General features: G+C 49.0%; 1 protein-coding gene across 8 annotated transcripts in view; it reads left to right on the top strand.

Moving 5' to 3' along the window:
• Positions 1 to 14,819, top strand: part of Shank2 (SH3 and multiple ankyrin repeat domains 2) — a 445,086-nt gene that overhangs the window by 300,674 nt on the left and 129,593 nt on the right. For all 8 annotated transcript variants that reach the window (XM_052712831.1, XM_052712826.1, XM_052712828.1 and 5 more), the window contains one exon: positions 1,135 to 1,259. In XM_052712831.1, coding sequence (XP_052568791.1) covers positions 1,135 to 1,259 — 125 coding nt within the window. The remainder of the gene's footprint in view (positions 1 to 1,134; positions 1,260 to 14,819) is intronic.

Genomic DNA, 14,819 nt, shown 5'->3' with positions numbered 1-14,819 from the left:
GCCCAAGTTTGAGGTACCCGGAAGCTGGCCTGTGCTGAGGACGGGTTTCAGCTCCAAGGGTGGCAGGTGTCCAGATACTCACCTCTAAGGTGACTTTGCAAAGGCAAGGAGAAAAACAGGTCCCCTCTGCCATAGAGTAAGCTGGCAGTGCACACACACCCTGTGGCCTGGGAATGGGAGGCTCTGGGACACAGCCCAAAGCAGTGCCCCGTGCTCGCCCCTAACATGGGGCTTCCCTTCCCAACTACAGCAAAAAATGGCATCAGCTCTCTCAAAAAGAGGCATCTGCCTGAGGCAGGTGGGGGTCAGCCATGTGGCAGTTGTACCTGTGCGGGAGGCCTCCTTCCCTGGCTAGCCTGCCCACCTGTCATAGGCTCTGGCCGCCCACGGCAATCCATCCAAAAAGAGAAGAGCAGAGCCTTCTCCACCCCCAGGGTGCAAGTCCATGCCTGTGTGATGTGCCTTCCCCTCCCCCAACCCGGGCATCACACCTTCCCACCCGTCCACCCCCGGCCTCTCAGGAGGACCAAGAAAGTCCCTCAGCAGCCCCGTGGGCCCCAGAAGCCCAGCCTTGTTCTGCCGAGAGGCGTGCTGGTCATGTGATGGTCACAGAAAGCCAGGTCCCCCCTGGAGAGACTTCAGAGCAGATTCCAAGTCAGCAGCCACCCACTGGGTCAACATTGTGCTCTGTCCTGTTCCAAGTTGAATCCCCTGGGTTGCGAGTCTGTCTAGCTGTGAAATTGGCAGGCGGTTTCAGTATGGTCTTTCCCTAGCTCTGTGTGGTAGAGGAAGGAACTTTTCCATTTTTAGAACTGAAAATGTTTAGTCATTGATACTTTTAAAGAAAATGACAGGCGTGTAGACATGTACCGCAGAGTACTTTATTCCATGGTTTCGGCAGAGAGGCCAAGAGGCATGATGGAGTACTGGCATGCACCTGGCTCTGTGGCTTCCATGAGTGCTGGTGTGCCTGTGAGTAATGGGCCCCTCTCTGGGGAGAGCTAGACCAGGACCACTGCTTCCCAATGGGGAATGCAGTGACTGCCTTCCTCCCAGGGTCCCATGCGCAGGTAGGATGACCAACTTGGAAAACATCCTCCAGAGTCACAACACAGTATTTCTTTGTCTTCCTAGCTGATACCCCCATTGAGGAGTTCACACCTACACCGGCATTCCCAGCCCTGCAGTACCTGGAGTCCGTGGATGAAGGTGGGGTGGCATGGCAAGCCGGACTAAGGACCGGGGACTTCTTGATTGAGGTAGGGCGCAGGTGTTTAATATCATGCTGCTTGGGGAGAGCGCCGACTCTCACGTGGGAGAGGGTTGTGGTTCTGAACACAACCACTAGGACGGTGGATGACTTGGGCCATGGGGCTTGTAGTCTCTGGGTGTCCTCACCCCCTGTGAATGCTGTTTCCTCTGTCCCTGATGTTGGAGACTCTTCACAGTTCTTTGGGAGGATAAAGCATACATGAAACTTGGCCACTGGTCTTCAAGAGGAAGATGGAGACGTTCTCAGGATGCTGAGGTCACGCACAAATCTGTGTTAGCTGTGACTCTATAAATAGGAGAGTCCTTGCCCGCTCCTGTGTCCTAAGGGCAAGTCACCAAGCCTTTGTGTGGTATTGGCAAGCATGAGGTGTGTTGTGGGTAGCTAAGAGTTGGTTGGTCTGTGTCCATTGCATGATTGATGGTCTTTAAGGACCACAGAGCATGGGGCAAGAGGCAAGGGAAGGAAAGGGGCTGGAGTGGGCAGAGAGGACTCTGCGATGTCCAGAAGTTTTGGTTCATACCCAGAAGTGGGATGACGTTTGATCATTTGAGGAACTTCCTCGTGTGCAAGCATTGGTGCCTGTGAGTTTCACCTGCAGTTGTATGTGCCAGTGAGATAGTTGAATCCCGGTGCTTCAGGGCATCCTGCCTGTTTGCGGGTGTAGGTGTTGCTTTTGATCTTACTGTGCGAGAGAACTTGTTACTCTTTGGAAGCAGGGTGAATGAAAGAACATGCAGTAGGTTGGAAAGACAGCGTTTTTTAGTGATCTGATGGACCCAAATGGGCCTCGTCGGGAGTTTTCCTTTCCCTGTGTTCATGCTGAGTCTTACCTCAAGTGTGTCAGAACTCACAAGCGGATGGAGAAAATGAACAGGTGCACCTCACCAGCCAATGGTGTCTCCACCTCCTGAGTGACCTCAACTCACATCTGTGCTATAAAAGAGGACACCCTCGCCTGTCCCAGGTGACATGGCCCTTGAAGCCTTTACTCTGTGTTCCACTTCAGCTGCCTGTGGTAGTTTCTATCTGTGGCATTGTTCCTATCTCTCTGGAGTTTGTCCACACTGGTAAGGGGGTGACAGGAATGGAGAGAGAGGAGAAAGTAACTATTAGGGCGGGAGGCAGGTAAGGAGTCATGTGTGGTTCTCATACCATTATTGAAAGGCACTTTAAACTAGTCTTGACCTCCCAGAGCCTGGTTTGAGTGAGGCCTGAGCTGATCCAGGTTCCCATGTGTTGGAGCAGTTGGAATCTCTTCCAGAATGGAGGAGCTGGAGCTGGCTGCAACTCCTTGAGTTCATGGGGTTTGTAACCCTCCTGGAAATGCAGACTAGGTTGAATCATCTTCTGTAGGATGCGGTTGTGACGCAAACCCTCTTCCTGTGTGTGAGAGACACTAGAGACAGAGGGGGCGTGGCCTGGGTTGGGGCTCTGAGTGCTGTGTGGGTGGCCCTGTGATGGCAGAGAGGGGGCTCCAGGAGCTTGAGATGGGTTTCAATAATAAATGAGGGCTGCAGATGTCCGCGTACCCCCTGATGTTCAGTTCATTTGACTGTTTCCATGATAAACTAGTCAATAAAAGAAGCCTGGGCCTCTGAGGTGGAAGCGCCTGGGGCAGCACTTTTTTCTGGGGATGCCCTGAATACCACCCCCACAATTTTCTGTCCTCATAGCACTTGCTTTGACTTTTTAAAAACCTCTGATAAACAAATCTCTTTGCCTTTTGGGAACAGGCATTTTGTTCCGGTGGCTTCTTAGTCCCAGGATTTTAGGTTTGTCTGGCTTAGCCCCCAAGGCCTGGTAGGTCTGTGTGTGTCTGTGATTTTGTGCATGGCCTATGGAAGGACTTAGCATGTCATGGTCCCACAAGGCTGCTTATCAGAGTCAGGTACTGATGATGGGGCTGTGGGGTGCAGAGGGTTGGGGAACAGCCTCCTCCTCTTCTACTTCCCAGGCTGCCTGGGGCGGAACTCAGAATTTCTTGTTAGGTGCCTGGATTTAAGTCTATCCCTCCCCCATGTGTTGTTTCCTTGGCTGCTGGCTTTTGCCACTGGGATATTAAAATCATTTATAAGCCCTTACACAGGCGTGTGCTTCCCAGGGGACAGCTTCTCTGTATTTTCAGTGGATGGCTTTCCGTCTTGGAGGGATTGTTTTTAAAAAGCTTTATATGTTCCCTTATAAGTCTGTGTGGGGTGAAGCTGTTCCTGCGAGCACCCTGTGAAGCCTGGGTTGTCTGTGGGCAAAGCTACCCTAAGTACTGGTGTGTGGCCCTCATCCTCTGTGTTCCCCTTGGCAAGCCTTCCCTCTGCTGCCTGAGAGAATCTGCAGGGTATGTCAGACTTCGTGTTTTCTCTCTAAAATTTCATGCTGTGGTTTGAACCTCCGGACTGGGGGCAGGGCGGAGGACCATTTGAAGTGAGAGCTGACTTTTAACATCTCAAGTATCCACAGAGCTCCACTACTTCTTCTCCAGCTCAGTCAGATTGCCCTGACATTGTCATCGTGCCTGGGGCTGAAGCCCACAGTGAAGGACTTCTTGTTGCACAGGATTTTCTCTGGTCTCTACCTTATAGAATTTCTTTCTCTCCTGATAAAGTGTTAGGGGGAGGGTTGTTTTGTTTTGTTTTGTTTTCCTGTTGTTTTGATAACTACATTTCTCCCCAAAACAATCATAAGGTTTGAGTAAAGCACTGTCAACCTTTTTAAATCTTTTAATATTTACACACACACACACACACACACACACACACACTCACCATAGTGTGCATGTGGAGGTCAGAACTTACAGGGGTCAGTTCTCTCCTTCCACCATGTAGGTTCCAGAGATCAACTCAGGTTCTCAGACTTAGTAGCAACTGCTCTTACTTCCTCAGCCTTCTTCCCAGCCCCATCAATAAGCTGTCTTGAAGTCAGGAATGGAAAAAAAAAAAAAAGACCCCCGGGGTCAACATGAGAACTTAGCTCTCTTAAAGAGATCATCTCAGCTCAGAGTGAAGGTGTGTGTGAGCTCCATGCATGAGGGCATTCCACCACAGTGACGGTATGCCCACACACTCATCCGTCACTGGACACAGACAGGCCCCCCAATGGACCAAGGTTGGAAGATACTCTGGCTTCTTGTAGAAAATGGTCCAGGGCTGATGGAGAACTCACTCAGCTCTTCTGGGATGTAAGAACAGCTCTCCATGCTTACACTACACAGTAAAGGCTTTGTCATGGCTGTTAGACTTAATCACTTAGGAAATCATGACAAGGAGAAACATCTGGACGTGCTTAGTATAAGCAGTGGCTTTGTTTTTGTTTTTGTTTTTAAGCCTTTTCTGTCCAGGATGGTAGAGTTTATGGAAACGGAGCCCTGTGCTAGAACACCAACGGCGGTGTCTCCAAGTTTTCCTCCTTAAGAGACATGACAGCCAGCCTAGAGACAATGGCCAGGAGGGTGTTCAGAGGACATGGAGTGCCTGGGGAAATGCTCTTTCTGTGCAGGTTGGGTGAGAGGTTGGAAACTCCAGCAGCCAAGAAAGCCGTGGAAAGATGTGCATGGCTGGCCCAAGGATGAGCGGGAGAGGAGAAACGGGCTGTCACTGTGGTGTCCTGCAGGCTGGTAGGCTCATCATCCTCTGAGACTTGGCTGGCATTGCAGTCACCAAAAATGCCTGTTCATGACACAAGGCCTGGTCCCAGCCCCAGCCTGCTAGGCCAAAACCCAAGTGGGAGTTTGGGCACAGCGCGTTTTAAATGCTGTGCAAGGGGTCAGGGAGATGGGGCCATCAGGAGAGTGCTGGGCAAACATATGGACCTGAGTTCAGATCCCCAACACCTATGTAAAAAATGGGGTGCAGAGGCATGCATCTAAGCCCAGCACTGGGGAGCTGGAGACAGTAGAATCCCAGGGCTCCCTGGCCAGTTGGTCTAGACAAATCAGAAAGCTCCAGGCTCAGTGAAAGACTGTCTGGAAAAACAATGTGGGAAATACCAGAGAAATACATTCAGCATCAACCTCTGACCTCTACACGCATGCTCCTACACATGTCCACACACATGGGATAGAAAGCTGCAGCCATACCACGATAGCAAATGAGACAGTGGCCCTCTAGCTTAGGCAGAGTGGGTGCTTGAGGCTCTTACCTTGGCTTGCTTGCAAATCTCCTTTGCACATGTAGAAGCAGAAGTGTCCTTAGGGCCAAGGTGGCGTTTTCCCCACAGGCGCCATACTTGAAAACAAGTTTTATTTCTTGATCTGAAATACCCGATGTCTTATAAGTAGCCCTTAAGCCAACTTATCAGGAAAAAAAAAAAAAAAACAGCAAGCAAACAGTGTCTGCTGCAAGCGCCATCCAAGGCCCGCGTCCTTATATATTGCCGTTAAGGTGCAGCAGTCTGTCGTGCCTGTCCTGCTCTAGTGTGTACAGAATTTTTAGAATGGCCTCTGCAGTCGTTGTTGTGTTGTAGATGAGGAAAGTAAGGGGTGTGGAGAACTTGGGTAACTTCCCACAGTCACAGTTTGATTCTGTGAGCCTCTCAACTCTGCCCAGGCTGCCTGACTAGGTGCCCTTCACTTCCTAGAACTGAGACCCACACACTCGGCTTCCACCTGTGCATAGGGCAGGAAGCGAGGCAAAGAGCATAGCACCTGTTTTGTTTTGTGTTGTTTTGTTTTCAAATTAGCAACTGCTTTTTAGAACCATCATACCTGTTGCTAGTGACGACACATCCGTATTGTTAGAGCAAAGCACAGAGTGCTAGGAATTCTGGGGAGGTCAACATGACAGCCGTTACAGGAAGCAGAGAACCGAGCGGGTAATTTCACATCTAGGATTCCATCCTTAGGGAATTGTGTCGAAAGCAAGCAGCAATCACAGCATGCAAATAAAATAATAAGAGACTGTGAAGGAGGGCAGTCAACATCTGCTGTGGCTTCATGAGGGAGCCTTTCACAGATCCCTACAAGGAGTCCTCCATGCCCATGGACTATAGGGCAGCTCTTTTTAGTGAACAAGACAAGAGTCAAAGTCATCTGCACAATCCCATCTACAGGCAGGTGGACAGCAGCCCTTGCCCTGCCCCCCCACCGTGACAGAATAACACTCTCCACTTGCTTCAGACTTTTCTATTTCTCAGCTTTTCTGCAGTATTCAATTGTGTGTGTGTGTGTGTGTGTGTGTGTGTGTGTGTGTGTGTGACCATTCATTTTGCAAATGGAACATTCCTTCGAAGAAGGTTACGGAGCACTGTGGAGTTGTGTCCTGGCCTCCTGGGCCAAGGTGGCATGCATCCAGGAGAGGGTTTTCTGGTGTTAGTAATTGTCCCCGGGGCCTTCCCTCACCAGCCAGCCAGCCGGTACTGGGCTGTGAAGACTCCTATGGTTTTTGTGATTGTTTTCTTAGCCCTGAAGTGGCCGATCTCGTTTTTGTGTTAATTTCCCTAAATAGGTTTTCCCTTGCAATTAAAGCAGGCAGCAATATCCTTCATCCTCGAACAGCCACGCTGCAGATCGCTAATTACCTTTTCCTCATATTAAACACTTGCACTGGAGATGCCTGGAACCGTTTTTTTATAATCTCGGTTTGTATTGAAGCGAAAACGTGAAGAGGGATGTCCCGGTGTTCTCCTTGGAGACTGTTTGAGTATGCCGTAGAAGCTTTCTTAGTCAGGTCCTTAAAGACAAGACTCATCTCACACACGTCCACCCAAGCCATTGCTTCCAACTGGAGTTATGGCAGCTACTGCTCCCTCCAAGGCTGCATCCCCCTGCCTCAGACCTCAGCAAGTCTTGCGGGAAAGGCAGCCAAGACCAATCTGTCCTAGTCATCCAGTGGGAGCATTATTCATAAACACGTGAGGGGGCTCTTCCTTATTGGAAACAGGGGTAATACTGAGAACTAAGTCACCTGTGATAAACTGTGTTACCCTGAGCTCTCCAAGGAAGATTGGGGGTCAGAAGTGCTGGGCACAAAGCTAACTTTTGTCAGTATCAGCTGGTGAATGTCTTGTCCTTCTGCCTCATTAACATTCTTGACTCAGAACAGAAGACTGGAGAACATTTGTCAAACAAATAATAATACTATAATGATGGCGGGTGATTACACATTGGCAATGTAATGGCAATGATTGGCAATGACCCCTTCAGACGGGCATCATTGTACAATAGTAAATATAGCATCAAGTGCTGAACACACAAGCCAGGCTAGGTGCTGTTCAGTATAAGATCCTGTTATAGCCATCCCAAGCCCCTAATAGGCAAGCATGGTTTAAGCCTCAGCGCCCTGAGCCCTCACCACCCCGCAAAGTCTCGCCCTGGCATGGGCCTGACTTTCAGGTAATCTTGGGAGTTTCCATTTGCCGGTGTACTCTAGCCTCTAGGGTTGAGGCAGAGCCTTTTTGTGGCTTCCCCAGTGCCAGATTCTCTCTGGTCCAGACAGCAGCCTCACTTCTCAATTCACACCTCTCTCTCTCTCTCTCTATATATATATATATATATATAGATAGATAGATAGATAGATAGATAGATAGATAGATAGATCTTGTCTTTTAGGATATCACTAGAGACTATCATATGCCCACTGGTGACCCCAATGGCCAGTGTAGGAATCCTAGCCTCTCTGCCTTCTCCCAGACCTTTATATCTTACTCCAATAGTGCCCATGGGTATTCAGTTCATTGAGATGGGCAAGGCACCAGCAGATGCTAGCAGGAGCTGGGGCTGAATTCCTGGCCTGGTGCTGTGTTTGTGTTTGAGATGTCGCCTTTGGTTCACATCAGAGATGGGCAGTGGCATCTGAGTCTCTCTCTTTAAGTGTGGAACGTTTCTGTTCCCACAGAGCTGTAACTTCTGGCCAAGTCCTTGAGGTCTGCTTCCAGGGGATCACAGCATTAAGAATCTTTGCCATTCTAGGACCACAGCCATTAGAGTGAGATCCCCAAGGCTGTTGACGCTGAGGTTTGACTCTTGAGGCTTTAAAATAGATGCTCCTCTGAGGGGAGCCCTTGGGCATCTGGGAATCCAGATTCTCTCTCTCCATACACCCTGGACCTGGAAAACTGATAGCTTCACCTTCCATAGTGACTGAGAACAGGTGGTTTGGGCTCAAAAGCAGCAAAGAGATCCTGCCGAAAAGGCAGATGCAGGCTGCTTCACTGTAGCAGGTTTGAAGGCTTGACTCTTTCATTGTGAGGTTCTAATTTGAAGCATCAGTGATTTCAATTTCAAGCTAAAAAAAGATCCCGAATCACTTCAGGGGACCATGGCTGCTGTGCTCAGACTCTGTGGGATTGGCAGATGGCAGTGCACTGAGTTGGAGAGAGACAGAGAGGAGCCATGGTCAAGGGCACAGGTTGTGCAGCCAACCCAGGTTTGAGTTCAGGCTCTGCCTACTCTTAGTGGTGTGAAGTTAGGCACATCACTCACCTTAGGGCTTTCAGTTTCTTACCTGTAAATAAAGACACATCCGAAGCTTGGGGCACAGCTCCTGACATCATGGATGCTCAGCAAATGTTGGGAAAAATGACATCTGGAACTCAATTCATTGATTCATTTCTGCAGCTGATAAATGGGTACCACAGGAGGCACTGGGCTAGAAGAAAAAAAAAAAACGGGAATTAGCTGCAGCTTCTTGGGAGCTCACAGTCTAGAGGGGGAACAAAAAGAGAGTACATGCCAGGGAAAAGAACTTTGAAAGAGATGGTGTTGCTTTGATGTATAGGAAGGGTCTCCATAGTCAGTGTGGAGAAGGGAGGGCTTGAGCCAAAACTTAAGAGGGCCAGTCACATTCAGGGTGAATGTGGGAAGTGGACGGCTTTGGTGGTGCTGACAATGGCTGAGGCTGGGGCACGGAGGGCTTAGATGGTCTGGTTGAGCAGGTACAGCTGTGTGGTGCTGAGCAGTTTCAGGCAGTGCTGGAAGGAGGGGCAGGCAGGCAGCAACAAACCGCTTTAAAGCAGAAGCTCTGTGGTGGTTCTGAAACACTCCCTGACTTTTCTCTGTCCATGGTGCTGAAACAGGATCCTTGTATTTCAGCGATTCTCAGCCCTCCTTCCCCACCCTGAGTCCTTGGCCTGTCCAGGCATGGAAGCTCATTACTTTGAGACAAGGCCCATCTGCTTGGTAGAGAATTCTCTTCCATGAGGATGGGTAGAGGATTGGTGTGGCAGAGCATCTGTGGTGTCCTGTGCTTTGTTCCCGCCTTCGCCTTGTTGCTAAGGTCTCAGCTCACGTGCCAAACTCCCAAACATGCCTTCCCAGGACCATCTGGCTGCCCCTGACTCTCACGCTCATGCAGCATGCTTCCATCACTGTCAGAATCATCTCCGGTGTTGGTTGGTTGACTTACATCCATTTCCCTTGTACAGTGTCTCTCCCTGTGGGTCAGACAGGCCGCCAGCACGGCACCTGTCACAAAACAGAGATCTTAAAACGTGAATCTGGTGGTGGTCAGCCCTGAGAATCTTTCACTACCATCTTTCAGATCATAAAACTGAGCCTCAGGAAAACTGCCTGCCTGGGGCCTCACAGGAGGTCTGAGTCTTGGCAGTCTGCAAAGCATGGCTCTCTTTTTGTGTCTGGTCAGTACCCTGGCTAAGTCCTGAGTCATGGGGTTGCATCTTATTTCCATCCATCTCTGTCTAAGGCTATCTCTACCCTGCCCAGACTACAAAAGATGAGGTCCTAAAGAGGCAGATGAATATCCAGATTGGAGGTTTGAGGCACAGGGTCCTCTGATGCACCCATTGACTAACCCCAGAAGGAGAACACAGGGTCCTTTTTGCCATCCATCCATCCTACCCAGCTGCCCGTCTTCCAGAGTGCCTGGCAGGCATCTTGTTAGCATTGATTTGTTTCTGTCTGTGGTGCCCTTTTGTGCTAGGGAGTTTTATGATCCAAGTGGTTAGGTTGGTAAATGAACTGAAGGAAGGGTGTGGGTTAAATGCCCTGTAGGACTATAATTGATGGGGCTCATTGGCCCTGGGAGTTAGTGTGTGCACACATCAACACTAGTAGAATTGAGATGAGAAGGAAGGGGAGATGGGGTGTGGAAAGCCACTGTGTGGGGCTGTGGGATTCTGATAATGGCCTCTGCAATTTAGTTCCCCCGGATCAGCCATTCACTATCAAATTCACTACTTTCCTCCAAACAGACTGCCCTGGGTGTGGGGGGCAGGGCAAGGTGAGAGAGAGTGGGAACATAGGAACCTCCATCTGTACAATCAGGGCACCCAGAGCAAAAAGAGCTATTACTATTATAGGTTGTTGTTGTTGTTTTCCATGGGAAGGGCAAGCACTGCCTAGCCAGGCCAGGCACATACATCTGTCAGGGAGTTTCCCAATGTGACAAACTGTGGGGTGTGATCCCTCTCATAAGCTGTGGGCATCACATGAGCAGAGCCCAACTCATTCTGACTGCCCTGTGCTATGTCCTAGGCATGGGGGGTGGGGTCAAAGCTGAAGAAAAAGGTAATTGGTCCTTGAGATGACCAGAAGCCCATGCTACAGGCAGCCAGGGCTGAGCTGATTCCTAGGCCTGGGCATGACAGTTCTGGGCAGGCCAGTGTCTGGTAGATGCCTGGCTCCCAACACAGTAACTCTGGTTTCTGGTATTCCTAGACAGACATTCCTCCCCAGCACCATTCTGGTAATTTCTGGTATGGTCCTCATCACAGCTGATCCATGCGTTGCTAACTCATTGAACCCTCCCCAAACTGTAGTCTCCAGTTCCCAAAGAAACTGGAGTACAATGGGGTTGAGAAAGCAGCCTCTGGGACACAGAGCTTCGGAGTGGCAGAGCTGGGATTCTCAGCTGACCTGGTCCCTTTACCAGGCTATAGCCATTGCACATTCCAGTCTCTCCTCCCTTGTGGTGAGACCTTAGTCCTATTATTGTTGTCATTCCCTGTCTCCTGGGGGACTCTTGCTAGTCCCTCACCTGCTCCTACAGTCTGTGCTGCATCTGCAGCTCCAGGGAGACATGTCCTGTCCTAAAAGCTGACCCTTGCCTTAGCCTACAGGACCCTAAGGGTCCAGCCTCAGAAGGATTAGCCCCTCACTCTTCTTCACCTACCTTGGCTTGATCCCTTGCCTTTTTGCTAGTCCAATGATATAACTCTAGTTTTTCCCATGTTCCTTCCCTCCCCCTGAGACACACCTTTCTTTTGCTCACCATTGTTCCTTTTTTCATGGTTCACTTTCCCCAAATTTCTCCTGCCTCCTTACCTGAATGGCATGAACCTCCCCAGCATCCTGCCTCTACTAGGGATGCATCTCATCTTAGCATTACCACTTGTTGCATTTGCATCTCATGTCGGCTGAATGGTGAGTCTCTCTCACCAGAAGCTGAGCCCATCCAAAACCGATAGCCTCCGTCCCAGATTGTCAGTCACACAGATGACACAGCAGCCGGCCATAATCAGGATCTCCGGAGACCTTGGATCCTTTCCTGCCAGAGAGACAGTTGCTTCTTCCCAGATTCACACACCCCAAGAGTACCAGGAACCCCAGGAACCCACAAACGGCAGTCCAGCCCAGTCTAGCAGTGTCTAGTGCTCTACTCCACACCCATCACAGTCCTTGGAGTTTTAAGAGAATGCGTGTGCTGATCTCCTCAAAAATATTAGAGATTTTATTAAAAATTCCACCCCCACTCTGACTGATAATCGGCTTTCATTTGCACTCCTTCATCTTGGCTTGAGTAAGTCATGATCTACACACACACACACACAAAAGGAAGCCAGTGAGACAAGCAGGTGACAGGACCACCCGGAGTGGAGGTTGTGCCACACAGTGAGGGTCACAGGCTGTCTTTGTGGTCTCATCTGTCTGGTAGCAATGCATATCATCAGGCATATACAGACATCATCATTTAAGTGTTATCTTTTTTCCCTGTGCTAAAATATACATGCCAGGGCTGGAGAGTGCCTACTGCTCTTGCAGAGGACCCAGGCTCAGGTCCTAGCACCCACATCAAGTAGCTCACAGCTGCCTATTACACCAGCTCCAGGGGAGCTAATGCTTTGGGCACCTGTGCTCACACATGCACAAATCTCCATACACATATACACATAAATAGTTTTCTAAATTAAAACATGCATGCCATGAGCATTAGTTTTTGCATCTTAAAGTATACTTTAAGGGGGGTGCTGTTTGGGGAGGCTATGGTATACTTAAAGTATACTTTAACTCAATGTGCTTTAATTTTTAAATCTCATTTAATAATTAATTAATTAATTAATTAGTTGTACTTGTACGTGGGGGGATTCTGTACCCTATCATACATATGGAAGTTGGAAGGCAGCTATTAGGAGTTGCTTCTCTCCTCCTGCCATATGGGTTTCAGGAATTGAATTCAGTCTTGGTAACCAGTCCCTTTACCCTTTTAGCCATTCTTGCCAGCCTTCTGCTGGGGATGTCTTTCTGTATGCTGTGAATGTGTTGCTCTGATTGATTGATAAATAAAATGCTGATTGGCCAGTAGCCAGGCAGTAAGTATAGTTTAGGCGGGATAAGTAGAGAGAAGAATGCTGGGAAGTGGAAGGCTGAGTCGGGAGATGCTGCCAGCTGCTGTTATGAGAAGAAGCAAGATGTAAAGTACCGGTAAGCCACAAGCCATGTGGCAACTTACAGATTAATATAAATGGGTTAATTTAAGATCTAAGAACTAGATAGTAAGAAGCCTGCCATGGCCATACAGTTTATAAGTAATATTAGTCTCTGTGTGTTTACTTGGGTCTGAGCAACTGCAGGAGCCAGGTGGATACAGGAATACATCAGCTACAGCCTTCAGTGGCATTCTCGTTCAACATGCCACACTGTAATTCCGGAACATTTTTATCACCCTGGAGGGCAAATCCTGTTCCTGCTAGCCATCAACCTTTGTCTTCATGTCATCCCTCAAAAATAGCTGCTTCTACTTCCTGTTTCTGGGGGTGGGTAGTTCTACTCTAACATTTCAGAACATCAGGACAAGGCAATGTGAAGCCTTCAAGTGTTTTCAACTTGGCAGAATCCAGAATGACCTGGGAGACGGGCATCTGGGCATGACGGTGGAAGATTATTGGAACCACTCCCTGGACAGGGAATCCCAGGCTGTATGAGATGGGGAAAATAGACTGAGCACTAGCATGCATGAATTCCTTGCTTTCTGTTTCCTGAGTGTTCATGGGATATAACCAGCTCCCTCGGGCTCTTAGGAAATGCCCACCGCTGCCCTGCACCTGTGACTTCCCAGCCATGATGGCTGTAACCTACAACTTTGAGTCAAAATAAACCCGTTCTCCTTGGGCTGCTTCTATCAAGGTATTTTATCACAGCAACACAAGAAACTAAGAGCCATCACAGCACCATTGTTGATCATTAGTTCATCCATGCTATATCATGTATCGGTACTTTGTGCCTTTTGTAGGTAAATGAACTCCATGGTGTGGCCTGATCACATCAACAGTACCTATTCATTTTTCAGGGGGATTGGAGGTCGTCTCCACTTCTGGCTTGTATACATAAAGTTGCTACTATGGTTTGTAGCTTCCCTTCAAAATTCACATGCTGGAGACTGGGGAGATGGCTCAGTGGATGAGAGCACTCACTGAGGACCTGAGTTTGGATTCCAACATGAATCTAAAAAGCCATGTGTGACCTATAACCTCAGCACTGTGGGAGACAGAGAGGTGGAGATCTTTGAGACTTGATGATCACTAGCCTAGCTCCAGGTTCAGTGAGAGACCCTGTCTCACAGGAATAAAGTACAAAATGAAAGATCAGGATGGCAAATATCCTCCTCTAGCCTATGCCTGCCCATGCAAACCCACAAGCATATGTGTGGACATGGACACACGCATGCACACACACACAGACACACACACACAAAAGGAAAGGATTCCTTTGTTGGAAACATGATCCTGGAATCTATACTGTTATGTTTTGGGTGTGAAATGTGCATGACACTTGCCACCCAGCTAGTGGTGCTGTTTGGGGAGGCTATGGAGCCCTTAGAAACTCACTGGAAGAAGCAGGACTCTGGAGAGAGGGACTTGAGACTGGCCTCTCTTGCTGTCCCATCTCTGTGTCATGGTCAGTGGAGATGTAAAGCAGCTGCTGCACACTCTTATCTTTACAGAGCCACCAAGCTTCCCCACCATGATGGATGGGAATCTTCTCAAACCATGAGCCAAATAACTCTTCTCCCTTAATTGCTCCCATCGGGTATTTGACCACAGTGGTGAGAAAAGTAATGGGTGCACATATGCTGATGGTTTTAAGAGGCGGGGCCTTTGGGAAGTCAATAGGATTAAATGAGGACACGAGGGCGGTGTTCATAGTGGCCTTTGTAGCTTTATATGAAGAGAAAAAAAAGATCTGAGCTGGCACACTGATTCTGCCTCACTACCACATAGTGACCCATCCCACTTCTTCAACCAGATGTCAGCAGGTGCTGGCTCCATGCTACTTGGATCTCCAGTCTCCAAGAACCATGAGTCACATAAACATCCATCCACTATGAATTACTTGGGCCCAGGTACTTTGTCATAACATGTGAAAATGGACCAAGTGTCGGGT

This window comes from Peromyscus californicus, unplaced genomic scaffold (assembly GCF_007827085.1).
Source record: "Peromyscus californicus insignis strain IS unplaced genomic scaffold, ASM782708v3 Scaffold_4__1_contigs__length_199733344, whole genome shotgun sequence".
Lineage (NCBI taxonomy): Eukaryota > Metazoa > Chordata > Mammalia > Rodentia > Cricetidae > Peromyscus > Peromyscus californicus.
The sequence above is the reverse complement of the archived record's forward strand: the minus strand, read 5'-3'. Positions and strand labels throughout refer to the sequence as shown.